This window comes from Pantherophis guttatus, chromosome 1, assembly GCF_059756535.1.
Source record: "Pantherophis guttatus breed Tessera chromosome 1, ASM5975653v1, whole genome shotgun sequence".
Taxonomy (NCBI): Eukaryota; Metazoa; Chordata; class Lepidosauria; order Squamata; family Colubridae; genus Pantherophis; species Pantherophis guttatus.
The window spans coordinates 182797737-182817428 of NC_142063.1; the positions used below are offsets into that span (position 1 = coordinate 182797737).

Genomic DNA, 19692 nt, shown 5'->3' on the forward strand with positions numbered 1-19692 from the left:
TCAAGATCCTTGTCTACCTGAGTAAGTCTATAGTCCATCTCTTCCACCTTCTTATCTGTTTGTTCTGTTTCCTCTTCTTCTTTCTGAATCCATTGTTCATTTTTAGTAATTATTTGCTGGATGTTATCCATTTTATTCTCCATCTTTTGCATTCTTTCTGTCATGTCATCATGATTCTTGATTATGGCTTCTTGTAGTAATTGGAACATTGATTTCATTTCTGCCTGGAAGGTATTCAATTTTTCTTGCTGCAATATACTGTCTAATGAGCGTTGACTCGCTGGGCTGATGTTGCTGCTGATGGCGCAGATGTGTTTCCCCCCCCTATTTCGCTTAAATTTGTATTGTCATTTTGATTATTTTAAGCAATAAGATATTTATATATCTTTAGATAAGTAAAATATTTAGTAGAAACTATCAATAATAAATCAAATGGTACTTCACAATATCCAGTTTACAGAATAAATCCCAAAACAATCCACCACAAAATTTCCTTTCTTATCCCCTCTTCTTATTTTCAGTCTACAAGTAGTTAGTTAGTTAGTTAGTTTATTACATTTATATACCGCCCTTCTCCCAAGGAACTCAGGGTGGTGAACAGCCATGGTAAAAACAATATACAACAAAAATTAAAAGCTTATTAAAATAATTCAATCATTCGGCCAAATTTAAAACATCCAACTAAAATCATTTTAAAACCCCTATCAAAACCCAATTTAAAAAACCTTTATCCTGCCAGACCAGCTTGCTGGAATAATAGGGTCTTCAGAGCGCAACGGAAGGCACGGAGGTCGGGGATCCTTCGTATGTCCGGGGGCAGTTCATTCCATAGGGCCGGGGCCCCCACAGAGAAGGCTCTCCCCCTGGGGGTCGCCAGCCTACACTGTTTGGCTGACGGCACCCTGAGGAGGTCCTCTCTGTGGGAGCGTATTGGTCGGTGGGAGGCAATCAGTGGCAGAATGCGGTCCTGTAGGTAACCAGGTCCTAAGCCATGGAGTGCTTTAAAGGTGGTAATCAACATCTTGAAGCGCACCCGGAAGACCACTAGGAGCCAGTGCAGCTCGCGCAAGATGGGTGTTACATGGGAGCGACGAGTCGCCCCCATTATTACTCGCACGGCTGTATTCTGGACCAGCTGGAGCCTCTGGATGCTCCTCAAGGGGAGCCCCATGTAGAGAGCATTACAATAGTCCAGCCGGGAAGTGACGAGGGTGTGAGTGACTGTGCGCAGGGCGTCCCGATCCAGAAAGGGATGCAACTAGGAGATTAGGCGAACCTGATAAAAAAAACCCCTGGCCACGTCCGTCATATGATCCTCCAAGGACAGCCGTGAATCCAGGAGGACGCCCAAGTTGTGAGCCCTCTCTGAGGGGATTAAGATCTCATCCCCAATAGCCAGCGATGGTGTCAGCTGGCTATATTGGGCCGTCAGGAGCCACAGCCACTCAGTCTTGGAGGGGTTGAGTCTGAGCCTGTTACTCCCCATCCAGATCCACACGGCCTCCAGGCAACGGGACATCATGTCAAGGGCATCATTGGGGTGGCCTGGGGTTGAAATGTACAACTGCATGTCATCGGCATACAGTTGACACTTCACCCCAAAGCCACAGATGATCTCACCCAGCGACTTCACATAAATGTTGAACAGAAGGGGCGAGAGGACCGACCCTTGCGGCACCCCACAAGTGAGGAATCTCGAGGTCGACCTCTGCCCCCCTGTCAACACAAACAACGTATGGTCAGAGAGGAAGGAGGAGAACCACCGTAGCACGGTGCCCCCCACTCCCACCCCCTCTAGCCGACACAGCCTGATACCATGATCGATGGTATCAAAAGCCGCTGAGAGATCTAGGAGGACCAGGACAGAGGAGCAATCCCTGTCCCGGGCCCTCCAGAGATCATCAACCAATGCGATCAATGCCGTTTCTGTGCTGTAACCCGCCCTGAATCCCGACTGGCACAGATCTAGATAGACAGCTTCATCCAGGAATCGAGGAAGTTGTCCCGCCACCACACTCTCAACAACCTTCGCCGCGAAGCAGAGGTTGGAGACAGGACGATAGTTAGCTAATACAGCCAGATCCAGGGAAGGCTTCTTGAGGAGGGGCCTCACCACCGCCTCTTTCAGGGCAGATGGGAAGACACCCTCACTCAATGAAGCGTTGGTAATCTCCTGAAACCAGCCTCGTGTAACCTCCCGGGAAGCCAGCACCAACCAGGAGGGACACGGGTCCAGTAAACGTGGTAGCATTAAGCCTCCCCAAAATCCTGACCACGTCCTCAGGAGTCACATGGTCAAACGCTTCCCAGGTGACACTCTCAAAACTCACCTCCGTCATCCCGTCCGAGGCTATCCAATTGGAGTCCAGGCCGGTCTAAATTTTATCATGCAGGAATTGTCCAAAATCCTCAGCTCTACCCTGCAAGGGATCCTCCCTCGCTCCCACCCATAGGAGAGAGCGGGTCACCCTAAACAGGGCGGCTGGGCAGTTCTCTGCAGATTTTTTTTTTTAATTTGATTTATATGCCGCCCTTCTCCGGAGACTCAGGGCGGCTTACAATGCGCTAAGCAATAGCCTTCATCCTTTTGTATATTTATACAAAGTCAGCTTATTGCCCCCACAACTGGGTCCTCAATTTACCTACCTTAGAAAGGATGGAAGACTGAGTCAACCTTGAGCCTGGCGAGATGCAATAAGAGTGGAAAAATAGTTGGATTTCGCCACTCTTATCGCCACTAGGTAGGTCTTGATATAAGACCTCACCAGTGCCCGGTCAGATCCGGTGCGGCTGGACCTCCAATTGCTCTCTAGGCATCTTTTCCGGTGTTTCATCTCCCTCAGCTCCTCGGAGAACCAAGGAGCTGGTTGAGATTGGCACCGAGTCTGCTGCAAAGGCGCGACGCGGTCCAACGCTCCAGCGGCCGCCCTATCCCAGGCGGCCACCAGTTCCTCAGCCGAGTCGCGAGTCAGAGTCTCTGGGAATGGCCCAAGCTCCGTCAGGAACCTCTCAGGGTCCATCAGGCGCCTGGGATGGAACCACCTGGTCGGTTCCGTCTCCCTGCGACGAGGGGAAGTGGTTCGAAAGTCTAGCTGAAGGTAACTTCACACTCTTTACTGTTAGGGTTCATAAAGCCAAAATATGCAAAAAACGTTGACCTCTTTTTAATAAATTTGTAATCCACAAAGGCCCACCAAACCCCAATATTGTGCCAAACACATTTATAAGTCACCAAATAGGAGAGTGTGTGATCCTGTTGCGAACCGGTAGTAAAGGTAAGTAGAACCCACCCCTACTTCATATCCATTTTAGGCAAATCCAACAAAATATCAATAAATGCAGAATGTATCACACAGTATCACAATATATTTCATTTCATCCATGATCAAATAACCCAACTTTATAGTCTTTTTCTCTCTTTTATATAGGACAGTCTTTTCCTGAAATCCATTCAGGTGATTGTTGATCCTTGTTACAAATTGTTTGACACATTAAACAGTTTCTTTTATAAATCCAAGAACAAAAGGTTCTTCCAATTTTTGTTAGAGATTATCATTTTTATTTCTTCGTTAATTTTTCCTTAATCCTCATCCAATGCATCTGATGACAGATTTTTATTCAAAATATACATGTTTTTATCAAGTAAGTACATATTGCCGGGTATCTCATTCTGTGTTATTTTCATTTGGTAATAATGTTCTTTAGAAGACACAACATAGTTCCTTTCTTGGTGCTGGTCTCTACACAGTTCTTCAAATGTGTCTCAAAATGATTTAGGACTCCAAACTCAAAAATGTTTTTTCTTTCCCATGGTCTTCTAGTCCAACCTTCAACTCAGACCAGGAGTTTTATATCATTCCTGTCAAATGGTTGTCCAATATTATTTTTGAAAACCTCCATGGGCGTACCCACAACCCTAGGTATTCTATTGATTAATCATTATCACTGTCGAAAAAAATTCCCCTTACTTCTAGGTTGGATCTCTCTCAGCTTCCATCCATTACTTCTTGTCCTGCCCTCTGTTGCCTTAGAGACTAAGCCAATCTCCTCATCTTTGTGATAGCCCCTCAAGTGCTGGAAGACAGTTATCATGTTCTCCCTAATCCTTTTCTTCAATAGGCTTGACATACCTAGCTCTCTCAAACTGTTCATCATGCGATTTACCCTCCAGAATCTTTATCATCTTTGTTGCTCTTTGCACAATTCCCAGGGTCTCAACTCATCAAATTTGCAGTGTCATCTGTCCCCTCATCTAGGTCATTTATGAAGATGTTGAAGAACACTGGCCCCAGAACAGAATGTTGAGATACTCTACTGCATTCCTCTCTCTGTGTAGCAGTTCCATTGAGGACTATCCACTGAGTGTGGTTGGTCAGCCAATTGCAAATTCTTCTGGTTGTGGTACTATCTATTATTGTTCTATCTTAACAAGAAGTAGGTTGTGGTCTACTTTGTCAAATGCCTTGCAACAATACTATGTCCACAGCATTCGCTGATCCACTAATTTAGTTACTTTGTCAAAAAAGGCAATAGAATTTGTCTGGCATGATTAGTGTCAACCACCCCACTAGGTTAAACGGCAGAAGAAACTCCTAAGACTTTTTTTTACCGAGTATAATTTTATTGAAGATTCCATGTGGGTATAGAAGTAGAAAAGCCAGTTCTAACAATTTCATGTGAAAACAGCATAGGAAAACTTTTCCCTTTCACCCTGGACGTCCCATTGTCCACTGTCCACCAATCATTTGCGCTCTCTTAGTTTTGGGAACAGTTTTCCCCAGCTGGTGACCTTGAGGTGTTGGATCTGTCACAGGCTTCCAGTTGGCATACTTGCATTCCAAATTTCCCTCCCAAATCTCCCTTACATTCCAATGCCTTCCCTCCCACCTTTTGTTACAATTGTCTGGTTGCAAGCAGGGTTGCATAGCGAGTCAACCATGACAATCAGATTTTAAGAAACCCATGCTGGCTTCTAGTAATTATTTTGTTTGTTTCTAGATGCTCACACATCTTCCATTTGGTTATTTTTTCCCCAGGATTTTCCTAGGTATTGATATCAAGCTGATTGGCCTATAATTTCCTGAATCCATTTTCCCCACCTTTTCATAGGCTGGAACCGCATCAGATTTTTTCAGTCCTCTGGTATTTCTCCTGTGCTGCTTTTGGGCTGTTTCCTGCTTTTGCCTAAAAACAAGAAGGAATTAAGTAGTTCTACTTTCTCCTTACTGCCTGTCATCTTCTTGCCATCTGCTCCCATTAGTGGACATATCATTTCCTTGACTTTCTTCTTGTTTCTTATATATTGAAAGAAACCTTATTATTTTTGGCATTAGTAGCTAGTTTTACCTCAATCTAGGCCTTAGTTTTGTCCTTCCTTGCAGATTCAGGCTATTTGTTGGCATTCTGCTTTAGTTATATCACCTTCTCTCCATTTTTTATATTTGTCCTTTTTGTCCCTCAATTTTTCAGAAAGCTCTTTGTGCAACCATGCTGGTCTCATCTGGTGTCTTTTTCCCTCCCTTTGGCACTATTTTTTCTTGTTTCTTCTTTATCTCATTTTTCAGGGTCTCCCAAACATCTTAAACTGTTTTTCCTTTGGAATCCTTCTTGGAATCCTTCTTAGCTCTCTCTTAGGTTGTTGAAGTCAGCTCTCTTGAAGTCTAAAACACTGGTCTGACTTGGTTTAGTTACCTTTTCTTGCAATATGGTGAATTAAAATATGTCATGTTTGCTGTCTCCTGAAGTTCCTATAACTTCTACTCTCTCAACCATTTTGTCCCTATTAATAAGGATTAAGTTGAGTATAACTATCTTTCCAGTTTCCTCCTCAACCTTTTATATGAAAAGTTGTGAGCTAGACATGTCAGCTCATAACTTTTTTTTTATTGCAAAAGTTTTACAATTACATTTTCACCCCATTTCCCCCCCCCTCAACCCACCCGAATCTCCCAACCTCATCCTCCCTAACCCTCCCTAACCCTCCCCTCCCCCCGGACTTCCATACAATATACTCAGATCAAGAGAAAAAAACCCCTTTGTATAAAACTTGAACCCTTCCCTCCCCCTTATAATTTTTCATCTTCATTACATTAAAATATTTCTATCTTAATATAACATTTTCAAATAAAAACTATTTGATACTTCCTGGTTTGATATTTGTTCTGAACATAATCTATCCACTTTTTCCATTCCCATTCATAAGTCTCTTGTGAACAATCTTTTAAATATGCCGAAATCTTCGCCATCTCTGCAAAACTGGCCATCTTCAAAGTCCATTCGTCGATCGTGGGCAAAGCTTCATTTTTCCAGTATTTACCTATCAATAATCTCGCAGCTGTTATCATGTACAATATCAACTTTGTTTCACCCGAAGTAAAACCCTTAACTATACCCAATAAAAACAGTTGTGGAGAAAATTGAACTTTTTTCTTCAAAACATTCTGCATAACCCACCAAATTTTTATCCAAAAAGCCTTAACTTTCTTACAAGTCCACCAAACATGATAATATGTAGCATCTAAACAATCACATCTCCAACATTTTGGCTGAACATTAGGGTACATACACGACAATTTTTTGGGGTCTAAATGCCATCTATAAAACATTTTATAGAAATTTTCCCTTAAATTCTGCGACTGTGTAAATTTAACGTTCTGAACCCAAATTTTTTCCCATGTTTCCAACATCACTGGTTCTTCAAAATTTTGTGCCCACTTAATCATACAATCTTTAACCAATTCAGTTTCTGAATCCCTTTCTAATAAAACATTATAAAGCCTTTTAATATGCATTGGACCTTTCTCTTTTATATGTCTAACCAGTTCTTCCTCATGCAACATAATACCAGTTTTTTGATCCTCTTTCCATCTCAGTTGAAGTTGATTATATTGTAACCAAGTTAAGTTAATCCCTTCGTCCAACAGTGTCTCTAATGTCTTCAACTGCCATCTGCCCGCATCTGTAAAAAGAACCTCTTTATATAAACCCCCCCCCCCGAGTGACATTATATTTGTATTCCACATAATATGACCAAGATCCAACCATAGCGGTATTTTGTAATCCCATTTGAATCGGTGCTTCTTCCAAACCCTCATCAAAGAGTCTCTAAGTATATGGCTTTTAAATACTTTATCCACTTTGTTCTCATAGAATAAGTAGGCATGCCATCCGAATTCAAGATCAAAACTTTCTATATTCAATATTCCAGTCTTTTTCCTTCCAAACCAGTCGCTTGCTTGAGTCAAAGCTGCTGCTTCATAATATAATTGTAGGTTTGGAAGTTTAAGACCTCCCCTTTCTGGAACATCTTGCATAATTTTCAGTTTCACTCTCGGTTTTTTCTCATTCCAGACAAATCTATTCACTCCATTTTGCCACACTTTCAGTTGTTTATCACTTTTAAGCACCGGAATCATTTGAAACAAGAAAAGAAATCTTGGCAAAATGTTCATCTTAACTGCTGCTATTCTTCCAAGTAAAGACAGCTGCAGTTTTTTCCAAATCTCCATATCTTTCTGAACCTCTCGCCACAACACCTCATAATTATTTTGAAACAGTTTCATATTTGATTCTGCAACCTGAACACCTAGATATTTTACCTTTGGTACAATCTCAAAACCTGCCCTCCTTTCAAGCTCGTATTTACGATCTTGTGTCATATTTTTAACTATCATCTTAGTTTTTTTCTGGTTCAATCTAAAACCTAAAACTTTACCATAGTCTTGTATAATGTCTTTCATCTGGATTATTGATTCCATTGGCTGTGTTAGGGTAACAACCAGATCATCTGCAAATGCCTTTATTCTGTAGTCCTCTTGCCTTATCATTATACCTTTCAAGATATTAGAGTCCCGAATTGTGTTTAGCAAGACTTCTAATGTTAAAATAAATAACAATGGGGATAACGGACATCCCTGTCTTGTTCCTTTTTCAATTTTAAACTCTGTTGTCAAGCTTCCATTGATGATAATCTGTGCCTTTTGCTCTTGGTAAATTGCTGAAACCGCCTGTATAAATTGATCCCCAAAGTCCATCTTTTTTAAAGTCTTTAATAGAAAGTTCCAATCCACTCTATCAAAGGCCTTTTCCGCATCCAAAAAGACCAGCACTGCAGGTACCTGTTTATTCCTCTCAAGATATTCCAATAAGTCTATTACTTGCCTTACATTATCCTTCATGTATCTACCCTCGATAAATCCCGCTTGATCATCATGAATCAGCTTTTGGATTACTGGCATCAACCTGTTGGCTAGTACTTTTGCATAAATTTTATAATCAGTATTCAGAAGAGATATTGGTCGATAATTCTCCGGTTTTTTAGGACCTACTTGCTCTTTTGGTATCAGGGAAATATAAGCTGTTGTCCATGATGGGGGTATTTTACCCCCTTGTTGAATATTACAAAATAGATCTCTGAGTTGTTGCACCATTTCTGCTTGCAAAATTTTATAATACACTGCAGTCAAACCATCCGTTCCAGGAGCTTTAGCTGTTTTTAATTGTTTAATTGCTACTATTATCTCCTCTGTTATAGGATAATTCATTCTTTCCTTTTGTTGATTAGTAATTTTTGTAACTCTTTTATTATCTAAGTATTTTTCTATAAGTCCATTCTGCATATCATCTTTAGCATATAGTTTAGTATAATAGTCCACAAAAGCTTCTTTAATTAATTTTTGTTGAAAGATTTCTTTCCCTCCAATATCAATACTGTCAATAGTCCGTATACTCTGCTTCTTCCTTAATGTATAGGCCAACCATCTGCCCGGTTTATTGGCGTTACAAAATGTATTATGCCTCGCATATTGTAGATTTGTTGCAACTTGTTCCGCCATAAGCATTTGAAATTGATCTTTCAGAAGTTTAATAACACCACGTGTTCTTTCATCTGTTGGGTTTTTAATAAGTAGCTGTTCTTTATTCTTTATTTCTGCTTCCAATTCAGATCTTTTCTTTTGTCGATTCAGTCTATGTTTAGAATGCATATAAATGAGTACCCCTCTCATATAGGCTTTGCTCGCATCCCACACAATTTCAACTGGGGTACCCTTATTCAAGTTCATTTCAAAAAATTCTTTCAACTGCTTCTTAAGTTCTGTTATATTTTTTTCATATCTAAACAAGTTTTCATTTAATCTCCATGATCGTCTCTCGATTTTACCCATCTCAATTTCTATCCATACTGGGCTATGGTCGGTCAAAGTTCTTGGAAAAATCTTTGTTCTTTTTGTCTTAACAAGTAAATCATCTGACAACAAAATAAAGTCAATCCTAGAGAAGGATCTATGTCTATCGGAAAAAAAAGTATAGTCCAATTCTTTTGGGTTATGTATTCTCCAAATATCTTTTAATTCCAAATCTTCTTTCATATCAAAAAAAGTCTGTGGTAGTCTAATCCTAGATTTCGCCAAACTCTTTTTATCTAGTTTAGAATCAATTACACCATTCCAATCTCCCATAATTAAAATAGATCTATAGTCCCATTGCAGTATTTTAGTGTGTAACATTTTATAGAAATGATCCTGTTGTTGGTTGGGAGCATAAATTCCAATCAAAAGAATTTGGCCATTTACTGTAAGCAATTCAATTGCTATAAACCTACCATCTTTATCTGCTTCTATAATTTTAGCTGTCAATCTTTTGTTTACATAAATAACCACACCATTCTTTTTTTGCAAAGTTGAAGCTATGAAATGTGTTCCTAATTTAGAATTTATCAAGTATTTTTGATCTTGAGTTCTAATATGAGTTTCTTGTAAACAAATTATATCATTATTAAATTGTCTCAAATATGCAAATAACTTCTTCCTTTTCTGTAATGAATTCAACCCATTCACGTTCCAAGATAAGCACTTAATTGTCATCTTTATCTTTTTGAAGCGACGAGCAGAATAGCCGAAGACCCTCCGAAATCTTCGGTTTTGCTCCCCCCATGGCTTCAGACTCTTGTGTAGTACTCTTAGCTCCCATTTTGTATTGTCTTTCCTGTTGTTGCTTTTCTTTAAGTTGCTTAGATTTTGCACGACTTATACGCTGGTCTTTGACTTCAACCATCCGAGCCGGGTCCAAAATTGGAGAAGATTCTATCAGGTGCTCCTCCAAAAAACCTCCTACAGCACCCTGCATTTCTCTGGCTCCACCTGCTTAGACTGTTCTTGCAACTCTTGCTGGAGTTGCTTCTTATCACTCTCCTTAATCTCCAACACTGTAGACGTACGTGGAGATGGTGTTCTTTCTTTAAGAATAGTAGAATAAAAATGCTCCACCTTCTCCACAGTATTCAAGCGATGTCTTTCTCCATTATATTTCAAAATTATACCAGTTGGGGCATCCCACCGGAATGGTATCTCTTGTTTTTTCAGTTCATTTACTAGAAAGCCAAAATCTTTTCTAGCTTTCAACATTTTGGGTGGCAATTCTTTGTAAACTCCAATTTGAGCCCCCCCCCACTTGCACAGAGGAGAGAAAAGATTTTTGCAGGATATCATTTCTTATTGCTCTGTCTGTAAAATATATCACCACATCTCTAGGCAATTGTCTTTGTCTGGCCACCCAAGAGTTCACTCTGTAAATTTTATCTATTTTATAAAAAACCACATCAGGATTAATTTTTAATAACACTGCCAAAGCCTCAGCACAAATCTGTCTCAAATCCTGTCTGTCATCCTCTCTGATTCCTCGAAGCCTTATAGCGAATTCCATGGTCCTGAATTGCATCATTATAATTTCATTTTCAACTCTCTGCATTTTATCATCAACATCAGAAATTTTATAATCATTGTCCTTAATCTTAACATTGACTTCTGATTTAAATTCTTCCACTTTGGAGTCCACTTTAATAATAAATTCTGCAAGGCCAGACGCCACATCCATTATTTTTTTAGTCACCTTGCCATAATCCTGTTTCACCATATCTTTGATTTCATTAATTTCCTGCATAATTTCCTGTTGAGATTTTTGAAGTTTATCATCTATTTCCTGTTGAGATTTTTGAAATTTATCATCCAAAACCTGAGAGATAAATTCTTTTAAATTTTCAAAATCAAAATCTTTTTTCTGAGTCTGTTGGGCGGAAGGAGGCTGTAATTCATGTTTGTGTGTGGGGGATCCCCCCCCTGCTGCCTTTCCTTCCTGCTTCTTTGAAGCCATCCTGCCACGTAGGTTAGTTTTTCTGAAAAGGGAAGTCCTTTTTCCTTTTCCACCTCCACAAAGACTTCTAAAAAAGTCCCCCAGGTTTAATCAAATAGAAACTAGACTGAAGCAGAGTCAGATTTTAAAGAAAAAGTTTTTTCCTCTTCTCCTGTTCCTCTATATTACAGGCAGAGTAACTTTGTAACAGATCAAAGTAGCTTCACAGAATCACTTTCACTAGCTCGTTAACTGCTGCTGGGCGCCATTTTTTTTTTCCAAATCAGTTTCACTCGATTGTACTTTCTCTTAAGTCAAAAAGTCACCAAAGCATTAATACTTGCGATTTCCAAATTAGGGGGTTCAAGTTGATATTTCCGCTGTTTGTTAAGGTTGGTTTCATTCAATTAAAACATTTGCAGCAGCCAGCTTGTTCTGCAGGAAGCAGAATCGTCCCATGCCGTCCGGAGTCTGGCAAGTTGAAAGGGAGCCGCGCCTGTTTCCTCCCCAGCAGCGATTCTCTGGGGGCTCACAGGGGCTCAACCAGTGCCTTGCCTTCTCTCCTCCTTCAATCCTTCGGATTTTGGAGTTTTCAAGCCGCTTCTCAATATCGAAGCGGCTCTACAGACGGCGGGGCTGGCGGTCCTTAAGAAGAGACCGTCTTCGCCGGCGGCCAGCACACCGGAAGTCGTCAGGTCATAACTTTTGATTTGATATCCTGCTTCCAGCAGAATTGGTTTCCCAATTGATGTCAGGGTCAGTCCCCCATTACTACAGTGATGTGTTTGCTGCATACCTCAGCTAACCGATTAGCAAAGGGTCCATTTATTTCCTCTGGCTGGTTGGGTGGCCTGTAGTACATATCTTTAGCAAAGTCAACTCTTTTACCTCTAATATTTACCCAAATACGTTCAAAAAGGTTTCATCCCTAGTATTGTGAATTTCTATGGAGGTGTAGTAATTCCTTACATGCAATGCAGTGACCCCCTTTTGCTGGGTTTGTTGAACATATCCTTCTAGTTGTGTGTTCCAGCTACAATAGTTGCCCATAGTTGCCCTCATATACTAGAATTTCAAGTACTCCCAGTTTGTTCCTCATATTATAAGCATTGGTATATAGGCATTTGAGCCCTTTATACTTGTCCCTAGTTTTGTTTCCTGTATCTTCTGATACTTGTGAGCTCCTTCTTCACCTTTCTTCTTATCTGATTTGTGAATTAGTCCTATTAGTTGATCACACTCCCCCACCAATTTTAGTTTAAAAACTTTTAGATGAGCTGAGCTAGATGTTTCCCAAATACATTCTTGCTGGTCTTGCTATTTCTTGCTAGAAACTCTTCCTCTAAGTAGTGTAATCCATAGTCTAGAAAGCTAAACCATCCTTTGAGCCAGCAATTTACTTCTAAAATCCTCTATTTCCCCATTGGATGTTGACTTTCAGTTGAAAGTATAGATGAGATCATCACCTGTGCTCCCATTCCATACTCTGGCTATCCTGCCTAGTTGCTCATAGTCCATTGAAATTGTTTTCAGGATCATTGTAACGTGAAAGAGGAGAAAGAGATAATAATTGGTAGGCTTGATTATTTTGGTGTGCCTCTCCATCACATCTTTAATCTTTGCCTCTGAAAGACAATACCTTCCCTTAAGAATTTGTCTGGTCTACAAATCGTTGACTCTGTTCCTTTAAGTGGTGAATCTCCAATCACCAACACACACCTTTTTTCCTTTCGGGAAATCTGAGCTACTTTCTTTCTTGTCACTGGTACATTTGGCAAAGTTTTTTCTTCAGGTGTCTGCAAGTTTCCTTCCTGGGATAGGAAGTATGGGTATATCTGGAGTTTTAGTGGCTTGGCTTACCTCCAGAGTCTTCACTTTTTTCTCATGTAATCTAACCAGTATATACTTATGGCAAGTATAATTTGAGTTACACTTTAAGTTAAGTAATTTATTTATTTATTATTTATTTATTTATTCAATTTCTATACCGCCCTTCTCCCGAAGGACTCAGGGCGGTGAACAGTTAAAATAACATACATATAAAATGTGAATATAAGATGATTAAGCCAATTTGGTTCATCGGTTAAGAATTTGCAGCATAAAGATTTAGAACAATTAGAAGAGATTTATGCCAGCCCGGCTTGGTGAAATAGAAAGGTCTTAAGTGCACGACGCAAAGTACGAAGATCTGGGATCATTCGTATCCCTGGGGGGTAACCTGTTCCAAAGGGTAGGTGCCCCCACAGAAAAGGTTCTTTCTCTGGGAACCACCAGTCGACATTGCTTTAGTGATGGCACCCTGAGGAGGCCCACCCTGTGGGAGCGTGCTGGTTGGTGGGAGGTTATTGGTTGCAGAAGGTGGTCTCGTAAGTACCCAGGTCCTAAGCCATGGAGCACTTTAAAGGTAAGAACCAACACCTTGAAGCGCACTCGGAATACCACCAGGAGCCAGTGCAGCTCGCGTAGGAGAGGTGTTACATGTGAGCGCCATGTCGCTCCCAATATCACCCGTGCAGCTGCATTCTGGACCAGTTGGAGCCTCCGCGTGCACCTCAAGGGGAGCCCCATGTAGAGAGCATTACAGTAGTCCAGACGGGAAGTGATGAGGGCATGAGTGACTGTGCGTAAGGAGTCCCGATCTAGAAAGGGTCGCAACTGGCGAATCAGGCGAACCTGATAGAAAGCTCCCCTGGCCATGGCTTAAATTGTAATTTAAGTTACAATTTTAGGAAAATGAACCACCATAAGGAGAAACCGCTTGGGCAATCTCACATACCATGTTTCTCCAAAAAGAAGGCCGGGTCTGATTTTCTTTTGACCCCCGAAAAAACGGCTAGGCCTTCTTTTTGGAGGATTCTAATTATTGACTCACTTCGCGGTGGTGGCACTGACAGCCCTGCCCAGCAGGAGCCCACTGCTGGCCCACTTCTTCTGCAGCTGCTTGCCACCACTCACATGCATCGCCCCGGCCTCCATTCCGGAAGGCATCTGAAGCTGAAATGGAGGCTGGGGCAATATGTGCAAGTAGTGGCAAGCGGCCCCAGAAGAAGCAACCACAGAAGAAGGCGAGGCAGGTGTTAGGGTGCCTGGTAAGTAGGGTAGCTCCACCCCCATCTCCACCCTAGCTTATTTTTTACCTGTGTGCCTCGCCCCACCCCCTGCACCCCAGGATGGGCAGGGTCTTAATTAGGGCTAATTTTAATCAGTGGGACTTAATTTGATTGCATGCGCTCAAAAACGTGATAGGGCTTTTTTTCAAGGTGGGTTATCTTTTTGAAGAAACACAGTAATTAATCCAGAGAGATCAAAGGGAGTTGATCTGCTTTGGCTCCTAGTCCAAAGCTGCAAATTGTCATCTCCTTTTTTCTGCGGGACGGTCTTCAGTTGGGTTACACAAAGAAGCACATAAACATGTATTGTTGCATTGTTTCCCTCCTCTTTTTATTGTTTTTTATTTTTTTCTTTTCTTTTTTATTTAAAAGCATTAATATTTCTATGAGCATTTAATTATTCATAATTTAATCTTCATTAAGCACAGCACTTGCTGTTTACTACTAGGCAGGTGAGGATATCTCATATTTCATGTTTCCCCATGGTTTCTTGTCTCCAATTACAGATACTGGTTTGGGAGATTCTTTGTGTTCCAGTCCAAGTATATCTAGCAATACGAGTCCTAAACTGGACCCACCTCCTTCCCTTCATGCAAACAGAAAAAAGCATCGAAGGAAGAAAAGCACTAGCAATGTTAAAGCTGAAGGTATCTCAGGAACTGCTGAAGGTATCTATTTTATGTTATCATTGAAGCTCACTCTTTATCTAACTTAACACATTAAGTGATGGAGGAATTTTTACTTACATTTGAATTGGGCTTGATTTTTATCATGCTACTCGCCTGCCATTACATCCTGGGGCAACAACAACAACAAATATTGTCCTCCCTGTATTTTTTTAAGAAACAAGCCAACTTCTAAATGGAACTGGATGCTTTCATCTATAAACTTTAAGAATTAAAACTACTTCCATGTCTACTTTATTCTCATGAATTAAGTGAAAATAAATTATTTGGTACAACTGATAGAAGGATGGAACTTCATCATGAATTTTTGTGATTTTATGCCAAATATTTTTTTTTTGCTACATCGCCTTTTCCTTTACAATATGTAGGCTATGTGAATTTTGTAACTGGAAATAGATTTTATTTTGCAAATTTTTCTATAGTTGATATTTTTCATTTGGTGCAATAGGAAGTGCATTTGAGGCAACACAGAGATTACAATGAATTAATATTTTAAATTGCATTTGGAAGAAACAAATAAATGCCTTTTCAGGATTGGACAAATGAATCAGTACTGGTGCCTATTAGAATGTGAGAATCAGTATTTTATAGTCAACATTTAATAGTGATACTGGCCTGTATTTTTTTATCTGTTGATGGTTTGTGTCTTCTTTTGGTATTAGTGTGATGTATGCTTCTGACCAAGATTTAGGTAGTTTGGCCTCTGATAGTGCATCATTATATACTTCCAGCAATACAGGTTCTAACAGTTCTTGTATGATTTTGTCTAATTCTGAAGGGAGTCTGTCTGGGCTAGGAGTTTTGTTGTTTTTTTATTCTTAACTGCCTCAGTTATTTCCACTGTTGTTATTCTTTCATTTAACATCGTTCTCATTGTATCTGTTATTTTGGTTAGACCAGCTTTTTCTAAATATTGTTTAGTGATATCCTCTGGTATATTTTCTTGGCTATATAGGTTCCTAAAGAATTCCTGAGTTATATTCTTTTTATCTTCATTCTGATGATGAAGGATTCCCTTCTCATCCTGTAATTGGTGTATTATTTTCTTCTCTTTTTCCTTTTTTAGCTTTGTAAGCTAACCATCTCCCTGGCTTATTTGCACACTCAAAACTTTTTTGCTTTGCCATTTTAACTTTTTGTGCCATTTCTTCTTGTTCCATTAGATTTAGTCTGTATTTTATTAAGTCCCTTTTTTCTTTTCTTTTATTTTTTGGGAGTTCTTTCTGTAGATCTAATTCCAGTTTTTGAGTTTATCCTGTAGCATATTTTGCTGTTGTTTCACCTATATTTTATATTTTGCTGTATATTCACCTCCATAATCTCAGAAAGATTAAAAAGATTCTTAAATGAATTTATACATCTGGACCAGAATGGTTTTTTACCGAAAAGACAGCTGAAAAACAATATGAGAACTATCATGAATGTCCTGGAGTCAGTGGTGGAATTCATTTTTTTTTGTTTACTACCGGTTCTGTGGGTGTGGTTTGGTGGGCGTGGTGTGGTGTGGCTTGGTGGACATGGCAGGGGAAGGATACTGCAAAATCCCCATTCCCACCCCACTCTGGGGCCAGCCAGAGGTGGTATTTGCCAGTTCTCCGAACTATTCAAAATTTCTTCTACCGGTTCTCCAATATCTGTCAGAACCTACTGAATGGCACCACTGCCTGGTGGTGTTCTATGAAGCACATTCCGGAAAACAATTAGCATTGATTTTTTTTTAGATGCGCAAAAAGCATTTGACAATTTGAGTTGGCAGTTTATGACATTACAGCTAAAATTATAAACGTTGGGAAGAAATTTGAAAAGATGGTGCAAACAATATGTTCTAATCAAATGGGAAAGGTGATAATAAATGGAGAGACAACAGACAAATTCAATATAAACAAGGGGGTAGGACCTCACCTCTATTATTCATCTTAACCCTAGAAGTGCTACTTGGACAGATTAGACAAGACCAAGAAATAAAAGGTCTTAAAAATAAAAAAGGAACAATATAAAGTGCAAGCATTTGCAGACAATTTGGTTTTCATTTTGGAAGAACCATTGGAAACAGGACCCATATTAGTCAAGAAAATAAAAGAAATCAGTACAGTGGCTGGACTTAAAATAAATAAGGATAAGACCAAGCTAATAATAAAAAATCTTACAAATAAGCAGAATAATGAACTGAAGGGAAACATGGGCATGCAGATAACAAAAAAAGTCAAATACTTGGGAATCTGGTTAACAGCAAGATGCTCATCAATCAAAGAATCAACTATAACAAAGCAATACAGCAAATAAAGATAGATCTGGACAAATGGAAAAAAATACTAATCTCATTAACTGGAAGAATAGCCATAATCAAAATGAATATTTTACCAAAAATTTTATTTCTAAATAAAATTTTAATCTTAATCTTGTTAAAACTAGGAAATAAATTCTTTGAAGACCTAAATAAACTAATAACATAATTTATTTGGCTAGGGGGAAAAACCATGAATCAAACTAAAAATGTTACAGGATAGTAGAAACAAAGGAGGATTAGGGCTACCAGACTGGGAGCTGTATTATTATTATTATTTATTATTATTATTTATTCAATTTATATACCACCCTTCTCCTGGTGGACTCAGGGCGGTGCACAGCCAAAACTAAAATACATAACAATACAAAATTTAAAATTAATTAAAAGAATTATATACTTTGGCCCGAATTAAAACAGTGCGAATTAAAACCCATTAACAAATTAAAACTAAACAATTAATACCCATTAAAAACTAAAAAAGGGGGGCGGGGTTCATGCCAGCCCTGCTTGCTGGAAAAGAAGAGTTTTCAGGGCTCGGCGAAAGACCCGAAGATCCGATATCCTTCTTATCTCCGGGGGCAAATCGTTCCAGAGGGCGGGGGCTGCCACAGAGAAGGCCCTCCCCCTGGGGGTCGCCAGCCGACATTGCCTGGCCGACGGCACCCTGAGGAGTCCCTCTCTGTGGGAGCGTACTGGACGGTGGGAGGCTATCGGCGGCAGAAGGCGGTCCCGCAAGTACCCAGGTCCTATGCCATGGAGCGCTTTAAAGGTGGTAACCAACACCTTGAAGCGCACCCGGAAGACCACTGGAAGCCAATGCAGCTCACGCAGGAGAGGTGTCACATGGGAGCGACCCCTCGCTCCCATAATCCCCCGCGCGGCCGCATTCTGCACCAGTTGGAGCTTCCGGGTACTCCTCAAGGGGAGCCCCATGTAGAGAGCATTACAGTAGTCCAGGCGGGAAGTGACGAGTGCCTGAGTGACTGTGCGTAAGGAATCCCGATCCAGAAAGGGACACAACTGGCAAATCAGGCGGACCTGATAAAAAGCCCCCCTGGCCACGGCCGTCATATGCTCTTCTAAAGACAGCCGTGCATCCAGGAGGACGCCAAAGTTGCGAGCCCTATCCGTGGGGGCCAATAACTCGCCCCCAATAGCCAGCGATGGTACCAGCTGGCTATATCGGGACGCCGGAAGCCACAGCCACTCGGTCTTGGAAGGGTTGAGCCGGAGCCTGTTATCAAGCCACAGCTCTCACATGGATAAATTTAAGGAACAAAAGAATTTTGGCAATAGAAGGACATGATCTACAATTGAGATGGCATGCATTCATATGGGACGGAAAAAGTAAAACACATAACTATTTCCAAAGACATCGAATCAGAAATGCTCTGTTAGCAATATGGGAAAAAACCAAACAGAACCATTATAGCAAAATACCGGTCTGGTTATCACAGGGGTGAAATCCAGCAGGTTCTGACAGGTTCTGGAGAACTGGTAGCGGAAATTTTGAGCAGTTTGGAGAACCAATAGTGGAAATTTTGAGTAGTTTGGAGAACCAGTAGTGGAAATTTTGAGTAGTTTGGAGAACCAGCAAATACCACCTCTGGCTGGCCCCAGAGGGGGTGGGAATGGAGATTTTGCAGCATCCTTCCCCTGCCACACCCACCAAGCCATGCCCACCAAGCCACACCATGCCCACCAAGCCACGACCACAGAACCGGTAGTAAAAAAAATTGGATTTCACCACTGGGTTATCAACAATGGAAGCATTAATATAGCCGAATGTATTGGATTTAGATAAAATGTCAAGCTATAAAGACATACTAAATGAACAAGGGAAGCTAAAAACAAATCAGGAATTAAAAATCCAGGGAATAGAGCTGGACTGGTGGCCCTATATGCAAATCCAGGTGAGATCCCATCACTCCCAGGCCATTTGGGAGTGATGCATGGACTCCGGAGCCCCCAGAGTCAGACAGCAGAGAGGCAGAGGAACAGGAGGAGCCTGTTTCTAGTGCACGCATGCTCAGAACTGCCAGAAGGCAAGAGCAGCTAAAGCAAAAGGGATGACTTGAGAGTAAGGCCAGGAGATGACTGCCCCCTCCCATAAGTTTTAAAAAAGAAACAAGGGCACATGGGCCTTTTGCAGGAAAGCAACTTTGCTAACTATGTTTCCAGTTGGCATCTCTTGTTTATTTCTGAACTTCGTGGGGCTTTGCCAAATAAGGCCTTTGGCAGGGTGTCAAAGAAGATAAAGGTTGGTGATTATCCTGAAGGACTTCTTCCGACTGACTTGTTTTGCAACTAATTGGGACTCAGCTGGGAATGAACATAATTCTCAGCTGTTACAATAAAATAGGTTTTTTGGGACTAATTGTGTATTGTAATGACTCAGTAAGCCTAGGTAACAACAGGTGAGGGAAAGACAACTCAAAGCAGCGACAGAAGAAGGGAATCATCCATCCATCATCTCTTGCCC

The 19692-nt window shown here is 40.6% G+C and overlaps 1 protein-coding gene across 1 annotated transcript in view; it reads left to right on the plus strand.

Annotated features, from left to right (window-relative positions):
* LOC148116651 (arf-GAP with GTPase, ANK repeat and PH domain-containing protein 1-like) overlaps positions 1-19692 on the plus strand; it is a 1231127-nt gene that overhangs the window by 921299 nt on the left and 290136 nt on the right. The window contains 1 exon segment of the mRNA XM_087887143.1: positions 14744-14905. Within this exon segment, the coding sequence (XP_087743269.1) occupies positions 14744-14905 (162 nt within the window).